Consider the following 26512-nt stretch of genomic DNA (forward strand, 5'->3'; position numbering starts at 1 on the left):
ATTTTACTGTTCCCATTTGACACCCCAAAGACAAATTCTGATAGTTTTCCATCTTCAGCCTCCTTATTGTTGTTTTCCATAAGCAAAGTATAAAGTGACTTAAAATAAATATTTGTATCATCAGTATAGAGTACTTGAGTCCTGTACCTGAATGATGTCAAGTAAAATTGTTAAATTAACTATTGTATATGTACATTTTTCTTGAATTTTAGTAGTCTGAATGTTAAATGAATTTGTGTTATCACTGTTGACACAGGTGCTTTTTTTTCTCTCTTTCTGAGAGAGAAGAGCTAACAGCTGAAGAAAAGTCATTACTCCATTTTGTCTAATGGACTCTGTTTCAAGATACAGAATTCAAGATTTCTGAAGCAAATAGACCAATGTCTTCTGGCTTAAATAGTATTATATTGAACTCCAGCATCTCCCTAATGCCTGCTATATTATTTCTGGATATGAACAAACTGGGATAAGGTCAGAAAGCAGCTGAGGTTGGCAGGGTCCTCTTCCTCTCAGCCTCATCTGACCCAGCTCTGGCTCAAGCAAGGTCTCCAGAGCAGGAGGCCCAGGCCCATGTCCAGGTGGCTGTTGAAGATCTCTGGGGAGGAGACTCCAGTTTCTCTGGACAACCCGGGCCATTACTGTGTCACCCACACAGCACAGAAGTGCTGCATGATGTTCAGAGGGAACCTCCTGTGTTGCAGTTTGTGCCCATTGCCTCTTGTTCTTGCACTGGAAACCACTGAAAGGAGCTTGATTCCATCCTCTTTGTACCTTCCCTTTTACAGACATCAATAAGATATTCCCTGAGCCTCCTTTTCGTCAGGTTGAGCAGTCCCAGCTCTCTTAAATGATGTTCTCCAGTTCATAGGTTCATAGGTTCATAAGGTTGGAAAGGACTTACAAGATCATCTAGTCCAACCATCCTCCTATCACTATCCCTACCCAACTACTAAATCAAATCCCTTAGCACCTCATCTAAATGCTTCTTGAACAGCACTAGGGATGGTGCCTCAACCACCTCCCTAGGCAGGCCATTCCAGTGCCTGACCATTCTTTCAGAAAAGAAATGCTTCCTCAGGTCTAATCTAAATCTTCCCCGGCGCAACTTGTGGCCATTCCCTCTCGTCCTGTCATTATTTATCAGGGAGAAGAGGCCCACCCCCTCCTCACCACAACCCCCCTTCAGGAAGTGGTAGAGTGCAATAAGGTCTCCTCTGAGCCTCCTCTTCTCCAGACTAAACAATCCCAGCTCCCTCAGCCGCTCCTCATAAGACTTGTGCTCCAGGCCCCTCACCAGTTTTGTTGCCCTTCTCTGAACACGCTCCAGGGCCTCAATGTCCTTCTTGTAGTGAGGGGCCCAAAACTGAACACAGTACTCGAGGTGCAGCCGTACCAGAGCTGAGTACAGGGGGATGATCACCTCCCTGCTCCTGCTGGCTACACTATTTCTAATACAGGCCAGGATGCTGTTGGCCTTCTTGGCCACCTGGGCACACTGCCGGCTCATGTTGAGCCGAGCATCAACCAACACCCCCAGGTCCTTTTCCTCTCTACATTCTTCAAGCCATTCTGCCCCAAGCCTATAGCATTGCATGGGGTTATTATGGCCAAAGTGCAGGACCCGGCACTTGGTCTTATTGAACCTCAATGTCTTCAATGTTCCTTCAGTGTCTTTGTTGCCTTTCATTAGACTCTTCCCACTGTGGTCACATCTCTCTAACTAGTGAGCCCAGTATGGGACACAGCACTCCAGGTGAAGCCACCCACCAACTCAGGCTGCCCAGGGCCATCCAACCTGGTCTTGAGCACCTCCAGGGTTGTGGCATCCACAGCTTCTCTGGGCAGCCCATATCAGTGCCTCACAACCCTTCGAGTAAAGAATTTTCCACCTGACATCTAACCTGAATCTACCCTCTTTTAGTTCAAAGCTGTTCACCTTTGCCCTATCGCTATCAGGCCGTGCAAGAAATTGGTCCCCTTCATGTCTGTAAGCTTCCTTCAAGTACTTGCAGGCTGTAGTGAGCTCTCTCCAGAGGCTGTTCTCCAAGCTTAACAAGCCCGAATCTCTCAGTGGTGTTTTTTGTTGTTATCTGTAAAAATCCACATTTAATGAGCAGCATATTGCTTATGAATAGATGAACAGTTTTAGTATTTGAGTTTTCCTCATTATTTCTATATATTCAAACTGTGAAAGAGAGGTGTGAGTTATAGAAGGCTATGTTTCTGCAGAAACGTTTTGGGCTTATGGTATTCAGTTGGCATGACTGGATGCAAGCTTAAGTGCTAAGTTTGTCGCGCAGATTTGTAAAGTAATTTTGATATAGTTCACAACCAAAGCAATGGAATAGTAGAAACTTAACAAAACTGATTAAAACCATTTATTTGCTGTTTTAAATTTCTAGTTTAAATGCTTGCCTAAATAGTTTTGTTTTCTAGAAATTTAATTTAACATTTGATTTTGTATTTGTGGTTATGATTCAGTTTCCATAACGGTGCCTTTCTTTCATTTTACAGAGGAAATAAAGACTGAAACAGAAAAGCAAAGGTATGTGGTATTTCCTCATATTGACCAATGTGGTTTATCTTCTTACAACGTGTGCCATGCTTATTCTGAATTGTGAATATGGGCTCACTCTGAAAAGCATTCTCAGGTTATTTTATAAGGTTGGTGGTATCCAGAAAACAGCGCTGGAAGTGCTGCTTATGTTACCAGCTCTTAAGTTACAAGGTACAAGACCTGGGAGTAGAGGCAAGAGACAGCTTAGAGGGGGGCAGATTGAAAATGGCTGGTGAGGGTAGGAATAGGTTAGAAAATTACTTTCTAGGTAATAAAGAGAAAAAAAAAGCAGTGGAGGGACATGAGCTTAAAAGGATTTTATGTGAGTTCAGAGGAGGGCAAAGGCCTGGAATGCACATAAAAGACTTTAACTGTGAGCACGCAAGGAGAGAGAGGCTGGAGGGGGGAAGTGAGAATAAGTAGAGTGGTAGGTAGTGTCAGGAAAGGATCTTGTTGGTAAATAAGTCTAGATTTTCTGTAGATAGTTCCTCTAGAGAGGAAGTGAATGCAGAAGGCAGAACTGGTATTCAGGTCCCTTCCACTATCAGTAGGTAACGTGTTAAGTATTCATAAACTATGAATATATTATTAGTACTTAATTATGTGTTCCACAGGATCTTCTTTATCCTTCAGTGTACATCATTAACCATGAGTCAGGGCAGTACTATGAGTGTTCTTACTGCTTGCTTAAAGAACCAGATTAGTGGATGAAACTGATGAATTGTCCTTATGGCATAAGCATTTGAATGCTACTTGGGGACCTGTTTCTGTGTGCTGGAAATTCATTTCTCTTTTAGGCAAATAATCTAGACCACAGTTGTCAGAACTGGCTGCTAATGATTTCTGCTTTATCCTTTGGGCACTCAAGAGCAACAGATTTGGTTTGTGAGATATAAACACTTCTAGCTGGAATAGAAGCAAGTGAAAACTTTATTTCAGATATCAGGAATTATTTAATATTGAATACACTGAACTGTTTATTCTCATGACATTTCAAACTGGGCATACAAAAATTAATGGATGCATCTCGTTAAGTCACTGTGCTTCAGTTCTGTCTAGTAAAGTAAAATCAGTACTGTCAGCTCTTACGTTGTAAAAACAAATCTAATATTTGTGCAGTGTTCAGATAACGTTGCACTGACCACCACAGTCTAAGTCAGATAGTAATGTTGTGTTGCTATAAAAAGCTTTGTTGACAGTAGAAAGAAGTCCACATTATGAAGAATTTAAAGAAAAAATAAAATTGCATAACATCAAGTATTCAGTGAGTGGTATTTATTCTGAGCACTGAATAATCATAGAATCATAGGGGTTGGAAGGGACCTCAAGAGATCATCGAGTCCAACCCCCCTGCCAAAGCAGGTTCCCTACACCAGGTCGCACAGGTAGGCGTCCAGATATCTCCAGAGAAGGAGACCCCACAGCCTCCCTGTGCATCCTGTGCCAGTGCTCTGTCACCCCCACCGTAAAGAAGTTCTTGCGCACATTCGTGCGGAACCTCCTGTGCTGCAGTTTCTGTCCATTCCCCCTTGTCCTGTCTCCACACACTGCTGAAAAGAGTCTGGCCTCGACACTTTGTCCCCCACACCTCAGATATTTATAGACCTGGATCAGGTCCCCTCTCAGTCTTCTTTTCTCAAGGCTAAAGAGACCTAGTTCACTCAGCCTTTCTTCATAGGGGAGATCCTCCAGGCCCTTCACCATCTTTGTGGCCCTGCACTGGACTCTTTCCAAGAGATCCCTGACTTTTTTATACTGGGGAGCCCAGAACTGGACACAGTACTCCAGATGAGGCCTCACCAGGGCAGAGTAGAGGGGGAGGATCACCTCCCTTGACCTGCTGGCCATGCTCTTTTTAATGCGTCCCAGAATGCCATTGGCCCTCTTGGCCACAAGAGCACACTGCTGGCTCATGGTCAACCTGTCATCCACCAGGACACCCAGGTCCCTCTCTACAGAGCTCCTCTCCAGCAGGTAGATAATTATAAGGATAAGTTAATATCTTGTACTTTAGATAAATACCATAAAAAAAGTAATGGTAGAGCTGAACTGTAATTATATGTACCTAGGTTGCTCTGAAAGTAATGCCTTCTGTTTTTTTCCATGCAGATCACAATAGATACAAAGAGCACAGTAGCACTGTTTGATTGAGCAAATTCCCAGTTACAAAACACTGTTTTTCAGCGCAATCACTGCATTTTTGCCAGTGATGAACAAGAGCCCTCATGTGACACTTGTAACAGTGCACACCAGTGGAGGTGACCCACTGTCACCACAGCTGTAATGCACACCCACTGCTTCCTGTGCTCACATCCGCTGTTCAGTGTCCATAAATGTTCAGCAAGCATCGATGTGGGTGCAGCTTTTTTCTGCATGGAGGAATTCAGTGACACACCTTTGCTTCATCAACACTTCCATGTCAGACACCATTTTATCAGACAGTTCCTCTGCTGCCACCTGTCACACTGCAACAAAATGTACGGAATGTAGGTGGGAGGATTCAACCTTTACTGCCAGATCACCATCATCTGCTTCTGAGGTTGTGGGCCAACATAACGTAGGAGGCATTACTTTCAGAGCAGCTATTCTGAACTTTCAAGTGCTTAAATTCTGTCCAATGAATATTTCAGGTTGTGATTTTGTGGTATGAAGTGTAGATCTTGCCTGTGCATGCTTGATAAATAGATTTAGATTTCTTTAGCGCTCTTTATTCTGACAGTAACCTTTTGCTCTGAAGGCATTACTGGACTTGAACTGTGATTGGATTGATGACAGTCTAAAGTTTTTTTGTTTGTTTGTTTGTTTGCTTGTTTTTGCATGCATGAGGTTTTCTAGGTCTCCAAATAGGGAAACTCCTTAGTTTATAAAATACTCAGTTTCTGATTGCTGTAATTGAGATTTGAGTATATTATTAAAGATCTTAGAGTGATAATTGGTTGATTTTTTTTTTTTTAGTTCCTGCTATAGCAAAAGGCTCTCACCTCTCACCTGGAATGTGTTGAAAAATAAATTATTTGTATTTCCCCAGAATTTTGCATAGAAAACAACCTCTTTATTTTGGTTTGTTTTATGTTTAATCAAGACAGGCATTTGGCAGTGTGACAGAGGGGAATGGAAAAGGACAGGCTGATTTATGTAATCATTATACAGCAGATGCTGCCAAAATCATTTTAAAAATGCATTGTTTGATATATAGATTAGCTTATTAATATGACTGATTTGGATCATAGAAAATCCCAAGTTGGAAGGGACCCATAAAGATCATTGAGTCCAACTCCTAGCTCCACATAGAATAACCTAAAAAGTATAGGTAGTATTTGTCAGAGCAGGACATGTGCCTTCAAATTTTACTTGCATCCTCTCTTAAGACCTCTCAGTATTCTCCTGTCAGCACAGAAAAGTAACAAAGATGCAAACGTACAGGAGAAAACAAGTTCTGTGGTTCTCTTTGCAGTGGTGACCAAGGCCAGGCCTAGAGGCACAACCCCCACAGGCCACCAGGCAATCATTGCTGTGCTTGGTGGAGCCAGAGTGCTGGCACAAGGCTCAGAGGGGTGTGGGATCTCCTCCTTGGGGTTCACAGAATCACTTATGTGAATATTAGCTTATTTTTATATTCCTAATACTTGATTGAGCTCTTGGTGGAAGGAGGTTTTGTTAGGGACAGTTTCCAGTTACATGATCTGAGGGTGGGGAGTTGAAAGAGGGGAAAACCAATAAAAAACAGCCAGTCTAAGTAATTTCTTGGATGACATTAAGCTGACGTTTGGGTCTCACTTCTCTCTGTTCCCTACTGTATGTTCCTTTTTGTCATCAGCAAGGTGATGAACTTCCTAAGTTATCTTTCCAGCCCATATCTAAGAAGCTTCATATTTCTGCAGTAGCTTTCTGTAGCAGGCTCTTCATTTTCTGAGTCTCATCATAGCTTGTTCCTTATTTCTGAAAAACTACAGTTTTATTTACGGAGTGCTATTCTAACCTAATTTTAATGTTATCAGTAGATGAAAAGCAGTCTGTTTTAAGACCATAACAAGAGATGCCATCCTTCCATTCCCCACAGACAAGCTTTCATAGGAATTTCAGAGCATAGAAGAGTAGTGTTCATCATCTTACCTGATTTGTGTCTAAAAAAGGCTCTATCTACAACAAAACAATATTGAGCAATAAGTAGAAGTTATGTTACATATCTGACTACAGACAAAGCTCTATTTTTCTTCAAGGCAAAAAAAAAAACAACCCATATATATATATATATAAGGATAAATCCTTAAATCTTCAGAAGAGGAGTTATGTAATAGAAAAGTAGAGTCCTAACACTATTCATTATTAAGACTTGGAATTTAGATACCCCTTTAAAGCACCTGAACAAGGATTGATGTTTAAATGTGACACCAGATATTTTGTCAAAGGTATGAAAATTTCAACTTGTTCCTTAAAGAGCTGAAATTCTAATATTTTATTGAGTTGCTTAGTTTAAAGCTTTCACTGTGAGGCTTAGGAGTGCATCTGTTCCCTGGAGATACAATAAGCAGTTCATTTGTGTATTTCAGCAGCTTGAAAAACGTTTATTTTCTATCATCCTATCTATGAAGAACTTCCTTGAAGCAAGTCCTTTCAGTTGACACAAACGTGGAGGGCCTTGATTTGAAATCAGTTATTCTATAAATTATTTATTTAAATATCGCTGCAGTAATTCTGTAATCCTTTGCTACAAAATACAAGGTTATGATCTTTTTTTCTTTGAACAGTTTGTCGAAGCTGTGTAAGATAATGTAGTTTACTCTGTAGGTAAAGATGCATAGAGGGATTTATATATTAGAGGTGCTGTAAGCAATTAAATGGTAACCTTCTCAGATACTGTGAAGTTACAGTTGTTTCAGATTATGAGATATGTTGGTAAACAATGAACCGTGAAATTTTGTTGTGTCATCTGAAGTATGGTTTAAACTAAGTTTTGAGGGTTTATTTTCCCTCAATTCATATCCGGAATTGAGGTTTAATTGAAGATTACAATTTAATCTCAAAAATAGATGTACTCTCTCTGAAGTACTGAACCAAACTTGTGTTGTAATACACTAGCTGTAACTTCTAGCTTCCAGCATCATCTGAACAAGCATTTTATCTGTTCCAGTAGTATAACTTTTTACTAGACTTCTGCATTTAGTGTTAATTCCTTGAGAAGTCATATTGAATGGAATTCTTGTTCCCTTATCTTCATGCCCCACCTCCCACCCCTCCCCCCCAAAAAAAAACCCTTTATCTACTGTTAAGGAAAGGCTTTTTCTGTTTTCAGAAGGAATAATCTTTAATACCTTCAAACAAGCAGGGAATACTGGATACCTACTTATTCTGCAAATAAGTCAATTTACTGTTCATAGATGACACAAAGGTAGTATAAAAACTGTTAAGAATATTTATATTACTTTTGTGTTAACTTTGTAGATGTTATTCTTTCCCAATGTTAATTTTCTTCATATTTATTTAATAAACGTGGCAGTCATGAGAACTATTTGTGTGATCACTTCCAGCATTCTAATGAAATCATTCTGTTTAGTCCCCCTCATGGAGAAGCAAAACCTGGTTCAAGCACTCTTCCACCTGTGAAATCAAAGACGAGCTTTATTGAAGCAGACAAGTACTTCCTACCATTTGAATTGGCATGCCAGTCAAAATGCCCCAGGATTGTCAGTACATCTCTAGATTGTTTACAGGTCTGTATGAGGTTGAGTTTCAGCTGTCAAATACAAATTGTGTTGTTTTGAAGCAGTTATAAAAGCATTATTTGTTACATATGTTAACTGTGTACAAAGAACGAAGTTGACTGTGTATGTGACAATAGGTGAATATATCCTAATTACTCTACAATGCATATATATTCATTTTTATACATACTTTACCACCAGTAGTTGTGTGTTATGATCAATTTTGTTATGTTAATGTACAGCTATCTGTTTTACTTACATGTACGTAAACTGAATTGCTATCAATAACATTAATGAAAGATTGAGATTTCACTAACTGTGGGAATATAGTTATCTAATTCATTTTATGGTTTTTGTAATTGTTGTAAAATATTTTAAATATGAGGTGTCTAGTCTCTTGAAATACAGTGTTTTCAGAATTATGTCTGCAACATAGCATTTAGCCATTCTTTTCTCCTGAGTGGCCTGACATCAGTGGACTTGGTTCATTTGCATTCACAGGCACTTGCATTCTTGGCATGCTGTCTGATAGTGGTGCCTTGCTTGTAGGTAGGTATGGAAATGTATAGATGCTCTCATGCACGAATTGATAGGACCAGGATATTGTTCATTTTGTTAATATGTTGCTTTTCAAAGTGTTGAAAACCTACAGGTAGGAGAGAGATAACAGAACACTTGAAAAAAGAAGACTAGCTTGCTAGTAGCATAAGAAAAAAAACAATTGTATGTGGTTCATCTGGTACTGAAAACATCTGTTTGCTGACTACAGATGAAAACTGACATGATATGAGATTGTTTTTTTTTCTAATGGAATTCTAAAAAACTTTTATTACTAAACAGAAAGCTTTAGTGTTAAGCTTCTTGACAAATTTTGTGTTACAGTTGCTGATAGAAAATTGAATAAACCTGGAGGACGTTATGAGAAAGGATCCTTTCTGTTCAGTGAGATTTGGTGTGAATTGTATAATTTTAAGAGTGCAAAGGAGGGCTATCAAGTGAATTTATTTATTTTAATGGAAAACTAATCCTTTAAGCTCTTCTGTATGTTTTTCTCTCCTCCAGAAACTTATTGCATATGGTCATCTGACAGGGAATGCTCCAGACAGTACAGCTCCAGGCAAAAAATTAATTGATAGGATTATTGAGACAATATGTGGCTGTTTTCAAGGCCCTCAAACAGATGAAGGAGTTCAGCTACAAATAATAAAGGTACTACAATTAACCACTGCTTCCCTATTTGTAACGGTGACAACAGGAAGTCATTTGCGGCCTCGGAATTCAAAAGTAGAAATGTTTATATTGTAAATGTAGTGGAATCTGTCTATCCTACTTTCCTTTTCCTTCTCTCTTTGACTGCATTTTGAGTGAATTCATTGTTGTGGCTGGAAGTCTCTTGCATAGACCAGTGGGTGAAGTTTCATTCATGGCACATCAGTGGACCTCCCTAATTGTGACAAACTGCAATAAAAAAAACATCCTGTACTCCAAGAAGGGAAGATGATAATTAAGGAACATTAAGATCTTTTTAAATCTACTTTGAAATTATCTTATGAAATGGAAATAGATGTGGCAGTCAGTTGTTACCATGATATCAATCATAAGCTTATGCTTGAAAGAGGTTTAGTCCTTCTTTCCATAGCTTGTGTAAACAATGCACATGGAGTTTGTACAGTTGTTTCTGGTGGACCCTAGCTGTTTTCAGATTATACCCATTAAATTATGGAAACTTACTTTGGGAAATAACTGCTAAATAATCAATTTGTTAATAGAAATATCATTCTCTATTACTTATCAGTACTCTTTGAATGTGTTTGATGTGAGAGTGTTGTGGTTTTATATTTTGTCATCGGTATTCCACATCATAACATCATGTGGTGCATTGGGAGTTAAAGAGTTAATGCTCCAGTTCCATGGATCATTGATGATTCCGGATATACCTGTCTCAGAAGAGAAGAACTACGTACCCCAGAGGACTTTGCATTACTTTGCATTATTCCATTTTCCGTTCAGAGGGAAAGATAAAACTGTTAAGTCAGGAGATCCCCTCTTTCCCTTTCAGATCATCCCAGCTGTGTATGTGCTCCATAGCTGCCTTGCTTTCAGCATTCGAGTAAGGCCTTCGGTTTTCAGATACTCTCTCATATTGATTTGTTAGCTTTAATTCCTATTGTACTATATGATACTGTGTTATTTTGCATTCTGATATCTTATTTAGTAAATTAGCTTTCCTCCTCAGATCATTGCTGCTGTCTTGTTTTTAGGTCCATCTCCCTACCTTTTCCCTTTTTCCCTTTCCTGGGGTGTGGGTCCTCCCACCCCATTTGTCACAGAACTGGGCCAAACCAGCCCATAAACCATGGACAGAGAGGTAGTGAAGAATACAGTAAAAAAGGTAAAAAGAGTGGAGTGTTCATTGGCCTGAATTCTTGAGTATAGGTATCCTGAGATGATGTCGTGCTTGTAGAATGTGTTTCCTTGTTTTAGTGCAAATAGGCACATTTTTCTTTTCATAGCTCCAATTGTCCTTTTTCTTGACACTCAGTTTCTCCAGCAGATAGTCGTTAAAAATGTTTTTATGTTTCTGACATCTACATTTCTGTTTTTCATTCAAGACGTTTTTCATCTTGCAAAGGAAAGTTTTCATTTTTATTTTCAGTGTCTGAAATTGTTTTATCTGTCCAAATGCTTTCTTACTCTTCCCTTATTCAACTTATTCAACTGTTCACCCATTACCTGTGCCAAGATGCTAACAGAATGAACTTCCAGGCTGACAGTGGGTATCTTTGACTGTGTGTGTATCCAGTGGATGTACACTACAAAAATACATCAAAATTAGAAATCATGTTAGCGAAGACCACAACTTATGGCTTCTTCCAGGAGCAATAATAAAACTTAATAGTCAGTCATATTCTATTAGGCTTCATATCTGAAGTCTGTGGACATATTTTCTCCAGTATGATTTAGTATCATGAAGTATGATTCCAGTATGATGAAAGGATGGATCTCATACCTTCTCAGAATGTTCTGTGGCAATTAGTAATGCTCTCTGACGAGCAACAAGAGACAGAAGTTATAGGACTTGGATCTCTACCTTTTTGTGCTTGCACTCCCAAATATAAGCAGTGTTCCTTTGAGAGAGCTTTGTAACCAGTGTCATTGTAAATCTAAGAATCCCGCTCAGTCCAGCACTTTCCTCCCTGAAGGGTTATTTTGGTTCTGCCTGCTGGAAGAATGGCCCTTAGTATGCTGCCAGCTATTCTTCCAGTGTCTGTGAGCCAGAGTTGGGGGACAGTTCACACTCAGTGCTATTTGCTAGTTTTAGATGGCTTTCCACGGAATCACTGAGTGGCTTAGGTTGATAGAGTTGATCATGTAGTTCCAGCCCCCATACCATAAGACAGGGTTACCACACTGTAGATCAGGCAGCTGAGTGCCCCACAGCTTCTCTGGGCCACCTGTTCCAGTGCCTTGGCTTTCCTGATCCCATCTCTGCATGTCCAGACAGCATCTCTGTATTCTTCCCAGGGCTCATATCCCTACTTCTGTTGTCTGTACGTCTTCTTCTTTTCCCTCAGTTTGACCAGCAGGTCCTTGCTCAGCCATACTGGTTTTCTGCTGCTGCTTCTGCTTGATTTCATGTGCTGGGGTATGAAATGCCCTTTTTTCTCAGAAAGGTATCATTAAGGAGCTGCTAGGTGTGATCCATTCCTGTGTCCCTAAGGACAGTTTCCCAGGGCACCCCAAGTAATTCTTTAAACAGGGGGAAGTTCACTCCTGAAGTCAGGAGTCCCAACTCTGCTCTCTACCAGGCCCATATTCCTTATAGAATCATAGAATCACCAAGTTTGGAAAAGACCTACAAGATCATCTGCAGTGTCTCAGCCTTTTGTTTCTCAGGGTTAGTTGTCACATCAGTTGTGGTAAGGCTGTACTCACCTATGATACAGAATGAGGAGAGGTCACACCATCAGATTGAACCTTTAATGAAAACTGTCAAGAGAGAAGGATGTTGCCAGTGAAACACTGCAAAATACTGTTATCTCATGTTTACTGGAAGTATTTCTGCTAGGTGATGATACTGAAGTAGAAGAAATAGCATTGAGGTGTAATCATGACTGAGATGGGTCTAAATTGCATATTAACAATTATCCGAGTTAAAAATAAATACCAGTTTACAAATACATATGGTAGTCAGAGTTGATTTTCTCCAGTGCCTGAGAAAGAAAGAAACCCAGAGGAACCTTTGTAGCTGTATCAAACTCTTTAAGAGTTTGGTAGCTGTGAGTAGTACGTACCGGTCTGGACAGAAGATTGAGTTGTTCAGTGAGTTTGTGGTATTACATTGGACTGTAGGGAGGAGTGTGTGTATATGTACATGTTTCTTGCCTCGTGATCTCCTTATGGAGTGGTGTGAAAGGAACCAAGCTCTAATAGTCATAACCTGGACAGAAGGAATTTAGGAAATCGAGGCTGTTAATCTAACGAAAACAAAAGTGTGCATGATCTGTCTGTAGCCTTGTCAAACTTCTACTAAAAAGCATTCTCTCTTAGTATTAGAAGATGAAAAAGCATAAGGCTTTGAATTGCAGTGAAAATTAAACTTAAAAAGAAATCAAATTATTAACTACTTGAATTTAACAAGGATAGCTATAATGGGCTGTTTGTGGCATATTGTAATAGTGCTTGAAAAAAGAAGAAACAAGTTTTCTGTTTATGGCTGGGCTCCACTTGTGTGGCCTGTCTTCCCAAATAGATTGTTTGCTCCTCGAATGTGTAAGGAGGAGCTGGAGAAAGCAGAACTGTGGCTAAGAACAGCTTTGGGGATAACTTTTGGAGTGTGACTATGCTAAAGAATGTGTAGGTATGCTACATGAATGTACGTGTACTTAGGAGAGGTGTGCAGATTTTACTATGGGATTCAGTATGTTTTAACTCAATACTCACAATTCTCTCAAAGCCCCTAGGAACTCCTAGAAGTGAGGGTGAGTACAGTACAAAGCTTTATGAAAGACAAGGGAAAATAAAATAGATAGAATTAGGCCAGTATAAGAAGATGTTTAACTAGGAGGAAGAGGGGAAGTGACAGGTGGTTTAATATATAAATAGGTTTTGGTGACAGGCTTTATTTTGGTGGAACTTAATTTTGTTGCAGCTTTCGTTAGTCATCTTCTCCATATGATCCTTTCTATTAGCAGGAGCTGAGTTTTGGTAACTTCTGTGCAGAAACTCAATTGGTAAACAGAGAGAGGGTGAAAATTAAAGGTGGTCGTATGAGTTTCAAGTTTATCACTTCCTAGTTTTCAGAAGGCTAGTGAAATGTAGAAGGAATTTTGAGTGGGAAAAGAAGTACCTGTATTTAATGAAGCTGTTGTCTATGTTTTATTTACCTCTGTCACTTCTTTTCTTTAGCTAGCCTTATAGAGATTGTTTTTAATCATCTTTCTTCTTAAAAGCCCACTAGAAGGCTCTTATTTAGGAACTACTAATTTGTAGATTATAACACAGATGCTATTTCTTGGTCATGCAATGTATTCTGTCCAGTGAAGACTGGAAGTACTGTTGTCTGTGCATGTGCCTTTACCTATGAGAAAACAGAGGTACCACAGGTAGAAAAAGAAGGGACCTCAAGCAACTGCATACCCAGAAGTAGAACTCAGGTCTCATGAGTTGTGGTGCAGAGAGATACATCTCTCTTTGTTTTTTTTCTGTTTGTTTGTTTGTTTCCTGTTAGACTGTACCATGGTTTTTAGTGTTTGAGTGTGAAACACACATTTGTCCACTTTCTGATACTGACAAGGCTGTAAGAAATTCTGTAAGAGAAATTAGGCTTAGCTTGAGCAAATTACACAGCACTTGAAGTACTTCCTATTTTTTTAACTATTGCAGAGAAGCTTTCCATTGTACGAGCTTTCCAGGGCTTCATGTTCTCTCTTCCTTTCCCTAAATGTTCCATTTAATCATTAATTCTGACAAAGTCTTCTATGCATAAAACTCTTCCCTGTTTTCTGTCACCTTCTATTGGAATACAGTCATCATTGTACACGTGATTATTTGATTCTGGACAAGGCTTTTCCACTTTCCTTCTCTTTTCCAGCACGCATTTCTGGTAGTGTCTTTGCACTTACTCCTCAGTTGCAATTTTAGGTTTTTATTAACAACTTGATAACTCCATTGGATACTTGCTGTTAAGAGCTTAAATTTCCTAGATAAATTGATTAAAATATTAAATTCAACATAACTGGTATGTGTGATATTCTGGTGCAGCTACAAAATTCTCTGGAAAACATAATAAACTACAATTTAAGAATGTATTTATTTAACAAATAATCCAAAACTGATTTTTATTAATTTGCAAACTATTTCATTGAAAAATTCTGACTGGAAAATACGTATGTTTGTTTGTTCAGGCTTTACTTACTGCAGTAACATCTCAACACATAGAAATCCACGAAGGAACGGTGCTGCAGGCTGTAAGAACATGCTACAATATCTACCTAGCAAGCAAAAATCTCATAAATCAAACCACAGCCAAGGCAACCCTAACACAGATGCTGAATGTCATATTTGCACGTATGGAAAACCAAGCAGTGAGTATCTCAGTGTTTTTATGTGGAAACCAGCTTGAAAGATCTGTTTTGTCATTAAAGCCTTTGGACTTTGCTAACTTATGTATGTTTGATAAAGAATCTGGTGTCTTATATTTTTCTTTTTGTATTTTGTTCTCTGAAAAAGATGTTAAATGTATTTTGGAGGGAAGAGTGTTGTATAGGGTTTAAAATTCTTACAGTGGACCTGTTTGTGTAATGAATGTGTTTGACTCCAGTTTCTATTCTCAGACTATCAAGGGATGGCACTCTACCTGCATTAGAGTACATACAGAATAATATAGTGGTAGCGAAGTGCTCAAATGTCTTGTGTTGGCATGCACTGAAGAAATAATCCATGAATTAAAACAAAAAACAAACAAACAAAACCCAGAATGTCCTTCCAATAATGTAATTACATTTTATTTATTTTTACTTTTTAACTTGAAATGATCACTAACAGATACTTTTATGTCACTGTAATTACTGTAAGTGCTCAACTAGGACACTGGCATATACCGTGTGGCTTCTCTTGCTGAAATAATGGTTAATAAGGCAGAGTAATTGTCCTGATTCACATGGAAAACAGTAACAAACAAGTAGATGCTCATACCTAGGAACTGCTTGAATTCCTAGCTAATTTTACAAGGAGTTCTGCTGTAAAAACACATTTTTCTTGGAAAATATGTACTGGATTGGATTTTGTACTTCCCTCAGAAGCAGCTGCATGTTGGTACATGATACCAATGCAGTCAGAGATTTGGTATATTGTATTTACAAGAAAGAGCAAGAGTCATCCAGTACATGGGATGCTTTGAGAAATCTGTACTGTTACTCAGTTTTTAAGCAACTTATTTAAAAAGGGGATTGGTATTATGCTAAATGGGAAGTCACTGGGTTTGTCAAACCATAAGTCTCATGTTTTCCAAACTGATAAGCAATTTTGCCTGTCTGGAGCACTTGGTGCAACTTTTTTAAGGGAGGAGTTACTTAAGCTGGAAGTTCTAAGGGGAATACTCAGGGATTTCTGGCAAAAGATGCAGCATAGAAAGCCTTAAGCATAAAGAGTAAAGGACTATGATCCTACTAGCTAAAATAACAGCGTAAAACTCTTAGTGAACATAAACTTCAGAGGAGATAGAAAGCCAGTCCTTAAGAGCATCACCTCAGAGGACACTCTGCTTTGGTCTTAACTTCAGTGAACGTTGTCCTAGTTTGCTGGACAAATTACAGATACTCTTCTCTTTCCAGGGGGTGCCAGTCTGAGGAGCTTTGAAACTTAGAAGAGTCTTTGTCTTTCAGTTTTAATTTGGCATGATAACTTCTTCCTGAGGATCTGTCTTCTGCACTGTTGTGGAAATGCAGTTCTTTTCACTTCTTAGTCGTATGCTGTTTTTTTTTGTTTGTTTTGTTATTAGTTTTTTGTTTTTTCATGGATATTCAGTCAATTTGCTGGTTTTAGGTTTTTTTAATCTCTTCTTTAATTAATCTGAAATTCTTCTCTGTGTCTCCCTTAATGAGAACTTAAGGCTTTTTTTTTTAATTAGTATTAATGTTTCTTCATGCAGTCCTTGTATATTGTCATGCCTCCTGACTGAACTTCCTTCTTGGGAAGGCAGACAAGTCTTGCTCATGTACTGAGTGTACTTTACTCATCCTTCTTTCATAGTGAAGATACAGTAAGCGTAATCTACATATTTGGGAAGCAGCACTTGCAGATGTTTATTCTGTGATATTTTTGTAATAATGGAAGTAGTACGTTTTCTTAAACTATTACAAGTTCATGACAGCAATGTGTAAGCAGAGCCTATAGAAATTTTATTTTTCTACAATAACATACTCAGTGTGTCTACAGTCCATTGTTTTGATGATAAAATTACAATGTACTTCTAGCTTCAGGAAGCCAAACAGATGGAAAAAGAAAGACACAGACAGCAACACCATTTACAGCAGTCTCCAGTAAGCCAGCATGAGCCTGAGTCACCTCGGTTGAGACATATTCCAACACAGACTGATCAGCTGTCCAAAGAACATGAGAGAGAGCTTGACCACAGCACAAATGATGTGGACAAGAACCTTCAAGAAGATCTGGAGACAGAAAATGGATCAGATATTTCTAGTGCTGAAAATGAGCAGACAGAAGCTGACCAAGCCACAGCAGCAGAAAGTAATCAGTGTGTATTTCTGTTTCATGGAGGGAGGGATAAGGTCTGTAAAAATAAAGGATGAGAACTGTCTTTTTTTTTTCTCCTCTTTGTCTCCCAGACTTGGAGTCAGGCTTATAGATACTTTGTAATAATTGACTGTAGTCCTTGTTATCGCTGCTAAATTTTATCACAAATATCCTTTTTTCTTACACACTCTCATAGTTTCTTTTGCAAAGATACTCTTTGCACCTGTGTGATGTTACAAAAGGTTTTGAGAACAACATCTCAAAACCAGCTCAGTGTTTAACATGCATGGAAATGCAGGATTGATGTGTTTGTCTTCTGCTAGCATAAAGCCTGTATATTAAATGTTTATTAGTTAAACACTGGAATGTTTATGCTGTGCAAATACTGTTTTCAAAACATTCAAACAAGGTTTCACTTTTCCAGTGTATACTCTCCTATTAATAGCTTTGTAATTGAATTACAAGTATTTCCTTAATTTACAAATTTGTCAGTAATATTCTTATGATTTTTTTTTTAAGATCTTTCTAAAGCTGATGGAGAAACATATGATGATGAAAGCAATGAATGTGAAGAGAAGGCACAAGAAATAGTAGAAAGTATTGTGCGGGAAATGGTGAACATAGTAGTTGGAGGTACTATATTAATTTCTGTCTAGTTACTAGTAATGTCAAGACTCAGACTGAATTCAAGAATTATTTTAACCCTCCTAAATATTTAAATAAAATTCATTACTGTTTAATAATATAAGCTGAAGAAAAGCCATTCCAGTCATTTGAGTTAGCTGTGTTATTTAGCTATAAAATGGGCAACTTTCCATGCATAAATTTATGCTTTTTCTGTTGAATACTAATGATATTCAAGGAAAAAAAAACTTATTTTATTTTAGTTTTGTTCCCAAATAATCTCTTCATAAGTGGGCCATCTCTGAAATAGCAGTGAAACACTAAGTTTTGCAGTTTGTGGAAAAGCATGTATAAAGTCTGTGACTTTTTTTCCCCAGTACTTGCTGGAAAATTAGCAGAATGGTAAACCTGCAGTGGCAAATTTTAAGTTGTTATTGACTGTAATTTTCATTAGAAAAAAATATTTGGATGTTTCTTACTTATATGGTGTCATATGAATTCTACTGTAATATTTTTCTTAAAATACTTTTGCTTCTTGTGCTTTTAGTGTTTAAGCACTTGATTTATGCTGTTTCTGTTTAGCATTCTGACTTAACATTTGTTTTAGTTTTTACATCTTTTCTTTTCTGCTAGATATAGAAGGGTCTGCTGAAAGTGCAAGTGGTGATGGCACAATTGTAACATTAGAGGATGGCAGTGACAGTGAAAACATCCAGGCAAATGGAATTCCAGGGACCCCAATTTCTGTTGCTTACACACCATCTTTACCGGATGACAGATTATCCGTCTCTTCCAATGATACTCAGGTACAGGCAGGTATAAATTAGGAAATACTGAAAATAAGGAGAACACTAAGTATTGCCTAGTGCTTATGCAGAAAATATTTGATATAATTCCATAAAACTTATCTGAGTAAGATATTTTAAGTACTAACTCATGTTCTAAATGTTATTTTAATGCACTTTTTTTGAAATATTTATACTCTATGCCTATTTTTATCTGGTAACTACCATATTTTTAGCTGCAGTATGGAACACAGCATTTCAAGATGAGAGAACTCTTCCCTTTTTTCTCCACAGTGCACCTGAGAAACAAAACTAGCACTCAAATACACATATACCCATTACAGACATAATTATGTAATTTTCATGGGTTTTTTTTTTCACATAATAAGTATGAACTCAAAGTTCATAGCATGCCATTTCTGCGTGGATTTAGGCTACAAAAGCTTTGGGATTTGATTTTCATTAACAAAAATGATCAGAAAATGCATTCCCAGTTTTGTATCATGCTACCGTGCGTGCGGTACCTATTGATAGAGGGTTTCTGGTTCTAAAGTGTACTGAATAATCATATCTGAGGAGAATAGATTGTAAGCTAAAAATGCTACAGTCACATATGCCATACAAGTGGAATATTATCATTTTGTCTATACCAGGGAAAATAGAGAACTGCAAGAATTTGGGACTGGATAGCATAGAACAGGATTTTTACTAGTGTATCTTGCCTCACACTTGCATTCTTTCAAGATGTCAAACATTTTTACTTTGACTGGAGTTATCTATGGAAACTAATTAAAGAGTTTATTTGCAAGGTGTCATGTTTAAACCCAACCCTTAGAGAATCATAGAATCACCAAGGTTGGTGAAGACCTCCAAGATCATCCAGTCCAGCTGTCTACCTACCACCAATAATCCTCCACAAAACCATGTCCTGTAAATGTTTCTTCTTCAGGGATGGTGATTCAATCACCCTCCTGGGCAGCCCATTCTAGCTCTTTTGGAGAAGATACTTTTCCTAATCTCCAACCTGAACCACCCTTGGTGCATCTTAAAGCCATTCCCTCACATCCTATCACTAGTTATATGGGAGGAGAGGTCAGCCTCCAGCTCCCCACAAGCTCCTTTCAGGCAGTTGTAGAGAGCTATAATGTGTCCCTAGTCTCCTCCAGGCTAAACAGTCCCAGTTCTCTCAGCCACTCCTCATGAGACTTGTTACCCTTTTCTGAACACACTACAGGGCCTCAGTGTCTTTCTTCTAATGAGTGGCCCAAAACTAAGCACAGTACTGGAGGTGTGACCTCACCAAAGATGAAAACAATGGGACGATCACTTCCCTGCTACCGCTGGCAGCAGTATTTTCAATACAAGTCAGGATGCCGTTAGCCTTCTTGGTTACTTGGCCACACTACTGGTTCATGTTCAGCCGAGCATCAGCCAACACCCCCAGGTCACTTTTGCAGCATTGCAGGCACCCTGCCCCAAGCCTGTAGCATTGCCTGGGGTTGTTGTGGCCAAAGTGCAGGACTTGGCACTTGGTCTTGTTGTCACCTGCAAACTTATTGAGAGTGCATTCAACCCCCTCATCCAGGTCATCAGCATAGATATTAAACAGAACAGTACCAATCCCTGGGGAACACCATTTGTGACTGATCACCGGTTGGATTTAAGTCAGTTTGACACCATTCCCTGGGCCTGGTCCTCCAGCCAGGTCTTAACACAACAAGGAGTATACCTGTCCTAGCCATAGGCTACCAGCTTCTTTAGGAGAACACTGGGGAGACAGTGTAGGTTGCTTTGCTGGAGTCTAGATAGACTACATCAGCAGCTTATCCCTCATCCACCAGGTGGGTCCCTCAATCATAAAAGGAGGTTGGGTTGGTCAAGCAGAACCAGCCTTTCTTGCCCCGTTGTCATCCCACATATGCCGTATGTTCTCATTCAAGATGATCTGCTCCTTTACTTTCCCTGGCTCTGAGGTCAGACTGACAGGCCTCTAGTTCCCTAGATCCTCCTTACAATCCTTCTTGTAGATAGGATCCATGTTGGTGAGCCTCCAATTGATTTTGACCTCCCCAGTTTACCAGGAATTCTGATAAGATGATGGAAAGTGGTTTGTCAGTCCCCACTGCCAGATTCCTCAGCACTTTTGAATAGGCCCCATTTGGCTTCATGGACTTGCGTAGTTAACTGTTTCCACCTGCTTTGTGCAAGTTTATTCTCCACATCCCAGAGTTCCAGATCAGGCAATAGAATACCCTGATGGTAACTGGTCTGACTTTTAAAGACACATAAAAAGAAGACATTGAGAACCTCAGCCTTTGCCTTAACCTCAGTAGTCACATTCTGCATCACACCCAGTAAAGGATGGAAATACTCCTTAGCCCTTTCTTACTATTAATATATTTGTAAAAAGTTTTTTGTTCTCTTTTACTCCAGTGGCCAAGTTGAGTTCAAGCTGGGCTTTTGCTTTTTTAATTTTTTCCCTACGTAGCCTAAGAACTTGTGTGCACTCCCCCAGTTGCCTGTCCCTTCTTTTACAGGATGTAGACTCTCTTTTTCTCATGGAGCCTCAGGAAAAAAAATAAATAAAATCTGTTTATCTACAGTAGTCTTCTCCTCTGTAGGGTGAATACCCTGAATGAATAGTATCCACATAATATGACAAAGATAGACAGTATATTTTTGGATGGATTATCTAGATGATATAATGACACCAAATAAATCAGGAAGGGCTCACCTGTCACCAAAGGTTGAGACTCACGTGGAACTCCAAACAAGAGGAATCTCCGACAAGAGATCCTTCCCTAGTGGTGGTTAGCCCTGAAATGGGGTCTGGGAGAAGTGGAGCCAGACTACACCCCTTCTGGTCACACAGATGAATTGCCTTCACCTGTGCTTCTGTGGCTGACTCAGTGCTTGCCTCAGGTGATCAATCAGTGGTTCAGGCCGTGATTCAGCAGTTCCCATACATCTTCACTATCACTTTTCAACAGTGCAGGGAGACAGCCTTTTCTTGTGCCTTTCAAACTTCCTTCTTGAGGAGTAACCAGCCTTTCTGGCTCTCTTTACCCTTCAGGACAGACCTTCCATACTGGTGTCCTGAATAGGTCCCTCTGGAAGTTCTCCTGGCTTTACCAAGAGTAGCGAACTCTTTTGTGGTCGCTCTGCCCAAGACAGCTCCTGACATCCACATCTCCCACTAGTCCTATAATGTCAGGAACAACCTTTAATGTAATTCTGGTATTTTGTTGAGATAGCATATTTTATTACAGTTTGTTCATTTTAACTGTACTACAGAATCCTTTTTTGTTTATTTTAATTTAGTTTTGACACCATAAAGCTGTAGTGAACTGGTTATATTGGTATAATATCTTCTTGTTGCTAGGAGGTGGGGATTTCCCTACACAACCTGCTAATGCAAAATGGAATACTGAAATATGTTAACTTCTTTAGGAATCTGGAAATTCTTCAGGACCTACACCTGGTGCTAAGTTTTCCCACATTTTACAAAAGGATGCCTTCCTTGTATTCAGGTCACTGTGTAAACTCTCCATGAAGCCCCTATCAGATGGACCACCAGATCCAAAGTAAGTGTAATTGAGAAATCTCATATTGAATCTATTTTTTTATTTTAAAAAAAAGTTATTTAAATATTTTTGACAAATCTCAGTTACTAAAAGGGTTTTTGTACTTTTGAGAAGGTACATTTTGTTTTCAGTGCATTTTATATGTTGAATGAAGGCATCTGCTATTACTCATCTGCTCTGTAGAAGTTTCTTAATAATGTTTGTTCTTGAAATACTGTGCCTCATTTCCTGTAAGTACTTCATGTTCTTCCTAGCTCCTCTGTATAATGCTTTTCAGCAGGGTTTGTAAAGGCCTGAAGCTTGTGCCCCACTGTACTTCTCTATACACGTTGGATAGCCCATATGTGTACTGAATGCTTTGTGCTGAACCAGTACCGAGTGTCACAAATTTTGTTTTCTTGCTGAGGTTGATCACTTCTGACAGCTTTTTCTGCACTAAAACACAAATATTTTGAAAATCTTACCCTTTGACGGAAGATATCCTGTTTTCAGTTTGGCTTAGCAAATTGTTGCAAAACAAATAAAAAATATTCCCTTTCGTGGCTGAGTGACAGTATCATTGTGTTGGCTGGCAAAGAAGTTGGCTTTTCTGATCTCTTATGGAATCTGTGTGCCTCTGTCTTGGTGTGTTAGGAACAGCTTGTGATAATTTTAAGGATCAGTTTTTACTTCCAAAATACTAAAGCTATAGAATGAGCACTGTTGAAAGTCACAGGTTCAGTATTCTTTAAAATCAGCTTTACTGTTCCAAGATCTAACATTTGAATTAGTTGAATTTAAGACAGTGTAGTTAAATCACTTATAGTAGTGTGGTGGGTTTAATAACCTGAAAATTACCATGTAGTGCAAAGGATTTTGAAGGGTTAGTCTAGAACCTTTTTCAAACTGTTGCCTTCTGTAGCACTATTGAAAGTCAGGATGTTCATGGTGAAGAGTGGATGGTCAGATTTTTTTCTCACTTTTTGTGAGAATTGGTCTTCCAGGAAATGCCATGAATGTCTTCTTGTTCTAGCTGGTACTCCAGATCTCAAGTAACCAAAGGTTTTAAGGATTAACTCACTCTAGAAGGGCAGCAGTAGCTATTAAGGTACTTAGCACATCTTATCAGAATGAAATTCTTATTGTTCAGTGTACAACTGAATAGGCTCTTTGTCTGGAACAAACTGGCATTTAGAAAAACAGCAGTGATCTGCAAAGACAGTCAGAGATGTTCTGACTTCGGAAAAGCACCTAGAATTTATCTGTGGTTCTGAGGCATTGATGGCTTTTTGAATTAGTACAGACATGCTGTAACTGTAAGAGGAAATATATGTGGCATTTAATAAATAAATATATCCTCCTCTCTAAAAATTACTTTCCAGGGAAATTAACTGTGAAGTGTTAATGAAAATATTTTAGAATTTTGGCTAACGGGGCATGGAGTTCTAGCTTGAAGTCACAAGTTGATAGCAAGATTGTGTTCTTTGTAATTTACTGTCTCCTTTTCCCCTAGAGTAAAATAAGATGGGAGATAAATGTCCAGCGGGCTTATTTATTAGATTTCAGTCCTTAAACTTATTTTAAATTAAGTGAGCTTACACATTCTCACAGAATTAGGAAGGCTCACAGATGAGGACTTGGATTACGAGTTCACGCTTCCTGGAAGTAGGCAATACGTAGTACTTAATTTACATCTGGAATTCCCTTTATAGTTAAATTTTTACGATTCACTGCGAAGTGCAGTGTGGTCATGTGCCAACTGTACTCTTGATGTCATGTAAAAAGAAAGCTCTATGCATTACAGAAGAGTGTTATATTAGGTTCTATGCAGTTGTGCAGTGCCAGGAGCGAGGCAGTTTCTTGAACTCTTCTGGGGCTTTTACTTTGACTCTAAGGCTGTTAGAAGGAACAAGAGAACCAGGTTCCTCGTTTATTTTAACAGACTCTGTTCTGCTTCTCAAAAGTGTCATCATCCAAGAAGACTGAGCTTACTGGGATTGTATCTTAGAAATTTTGAGTGTTAACAAAGGGATTGTTTTTCAAGCACCCTTTGTTTGCCAGTTGAGTTTACTTGTAACATTTTTGTTAACAGTTTGAGCTAGACAAATCTCATTAAAGCTGGTATTTCTGCATAACACAGCAAGTATGTGACATGTTGGCTGAAAGAGGTCTTCACTCTATCTGGGTTGTATTGTAAGAAAAAATTATTATGCCTCATGTTTCATAACTATTGGTGGGTAGTCATTCAACAAGGGCTGTGGATTTGGATTTATCTTCTGGGGAAAACCATTTGCCTGTACTCATTCTTCAGAAGAACTGTAGTCTTTTTGAGTTTGTCAGAAGTGGGAAGGAGTCTGACAAAATAACATTTTCAGCCTGAATGCCCTTTAAATTGCGTTATATTTTTGTACATGCAGGTTTCCTTCCTTTCCACTTTTTTTTTTTTTTTTTAGTTCAGCATTAGTAGTATCTCTCTTCCGACATGAACTCTAGCTTATTTCAGTCTATATGAAGCAAGTTGTTACTGTGGAACTCTTGACAATGCTACAGTTGCTCGATTTTGCTAATGCCACACTTAAAATAGGCAAATTATGTATTTGAGCTGCACTTGGAGTGGGATGGGGTTAGTGACTGATAAATAGTGTGAAATAACATATTCAGTGGAGACAGATGCACTGGGAAACAGTAGGTTAAGCAGTTTTCTTTATGGTCTTTACCTTTCTTTCCATGCTGGTGGAAGTAGAGAAGGAGAACAAATTCCTGAAGTCACTTGTGGTAGTCAGGATTCTGTAGATGGAATGGATCTTTTTAGATGAGATCTTTGAAGCACCATTAAAAGCAGAAAAAGAAGTACTTCATCCTCTTGAGTAAGAAAGGATAGAGCATTGCCTGCTGTTGTCACTGTTAGTAGATGTGCAGTACTACAGAAGAGAGAGTGGCTCAGTAGTAGTGGAAGGAAACAAATGGTTTCAAATTTGTGTTTGTTTCACGTATGTTACTGAGCTGATCTACTGTTTTGTCGTTTTCCAGATCTCATGAACTGCGATCAAAGATTCTTTCATTGCAGTTGCTTCTGTCCATTCTACAAAATGCAGGACCTGTCTTCAGGACAAATGAGATGTTCATTAATGCTATTAAGCAGTACCTTTGTGTTGCACTGTCAAAAAATGGTGTCTCATCAGTTCCAGAAGTTTTTGAACTTTCACTTTCCATATTTCTTACCCTTCTCTCAAACTTCAAGACTCATCTGAAAATGCAAATAGAGGTATGCTACGTGATTTCCTAATTCAAAAGGTGTGGTGGGCTAAGTTCGCTGCTGTCTATATTTATAAGTAGCTTGGTGTTGCATAGAGAAATCCGTCTTTCTTCCTGAATTCCAGCTTTTGTGCAACACTTTTCAGATCTGTCCATGCACAGAAGCTCTTTCTCAGCCCATGGCAATTGGTGAAATATCTTTGAAACTCCATTTGAGTAAAATAGCAGCATTTACTTTGAAATACTTAAAGATTCTGTAAGATTTGCTTTATAACATCAAAAGTGACACTTAAGGTGGCATCTAGGTGATGGATCAAGTATAAAATGATGGGAATGCTTTTCTAAGGAGGGCGATTTAAAAAAATCACCATCGTAATTTAACTTGAACGTAAAATGAAATCTAAAAAAAGAAGTAGGCTGTTTCATCACTTAAAAGTAGACATTTACATAAACTAATAAATCCAGGCATGTTTTGCACAGTAAAATTTACAGATTGCCTCATAGGTGTGGAAGTCAAGTTTGTGAAAAGATGCTGAGAAATGTAGATAAGTTACAAAGATCTTGAATTCAGGATTTTCTTCACCTGTGAATGTCATTGTTTGAGTTCATGTCTCATGATAGCTTTGGAGGAAGAACCTAGTTTTCCTACGCTTGATACTGCTAAATACTTATCTATTATAAAGTACAGTTTCAAGAAGTGCATTCTTTTCCCTGGTTATGAGTAAAGAATTTTCGTGCAGCTACTGATCCTAAAGGTTATTCAAAAGATGTGGGTAGACAAGTAGATATCTTCACATTCAATTTTTGTCTTGGAGCTGTAAGAAGAGCCATATGCTCTGATTTACAGTATGTAAAATCTATAGATTTTGGAATTGAGGCAATGTTCATCATCTGTTCAAGATATTTTTGGCCTATTTTAGAAAGTGATTTCAGATTCTCTTGAAAGTGACCCTCCTTTGGTCTTAAATTTTCCACTAACTCTGTCCTCTGACAGTTAAATGCTAGGTCTTATCTGAATTCTGTTTTAACTGTATTTCTAAATGGATCACTGGATGTATTTGCAGTAATGTATGGCTAATTCTGGCATACTTTCCCTTCCCCCTATTCTTTTTGCTTTGCAGTTTTCATTGAAATCCAGTCTTAGTTTTCAATTGTCACTTGGCTATGCTTAATTATCACTGTCTTTTGGCAACTGTGAGTAAGCTAGCACGTTTTTATTATCAGTTGACCAAATGAAAACAAATTGCTCTTTTCCAGTTTAATTTTTTG

The 26512-nt window shown here is 38.5% G+C and overlaps 1 protein-coding gene across 1 annotated transcript in view; it reads left to right on the forward strand.

The window, feature by feature from the left end:
- ARFGEF1 (ADP ribosylation factor guanine nucleotide exchange factor 1) overlaps window positions 1-26512 on the forward strand; it is an 85104-nt gene that overhangs the window by 23309 nt on the left and 35283 nt on the right. The window contains exons 2-10 of the mRNA XM_065751899.1: window positions 2515-2545; window positions 8112-8268; window positions 9322-9468; window positions 14667-14846; window positions 16737-17010; window positions 17536-17649; window positions 18274-18446; window positions 21876-22009; window positions 25019-25253. Coding sequence (XP_065607971.1) covers window positions 2515-2545; window positions 8112-8268; window positions 9322-9468; window positions 14667-14846; window positions 16737-17010; window positions 17536-17649; window positions 18274-18446; window positions 21876-22009; window positions 25019-25253 — 1445 coding nt within the window. The remainder of the gene's footprint in view (window positions 1-2514; window positions 2546-8111; window positions 8269-9321; window positions 9469-14666; window positions 14847-16736; window positions 17011-17535; window positions 17650-18273; window positions 18447-21875; window positions 22010-25018; window positions 25254-26512) is intronic.

This window comes from Cyrtonyx montezumae, unplaced genomic scaffold (assembly GCF_038088225.1).
Source record: "Cyrtonyx montezumae isolate F1298 unplaced genomic scaffold, pur_monq_1.0 scaffold_8, whole genome shotgun sequence".
Classification (NCBI taxonomy): domain Eukaryota; kingdom Metazoa; phylum Chordata; class Aves; order Galliformes; family Odontophoridae; genus Cyrtonyx; species Cyrtonyx montezumae.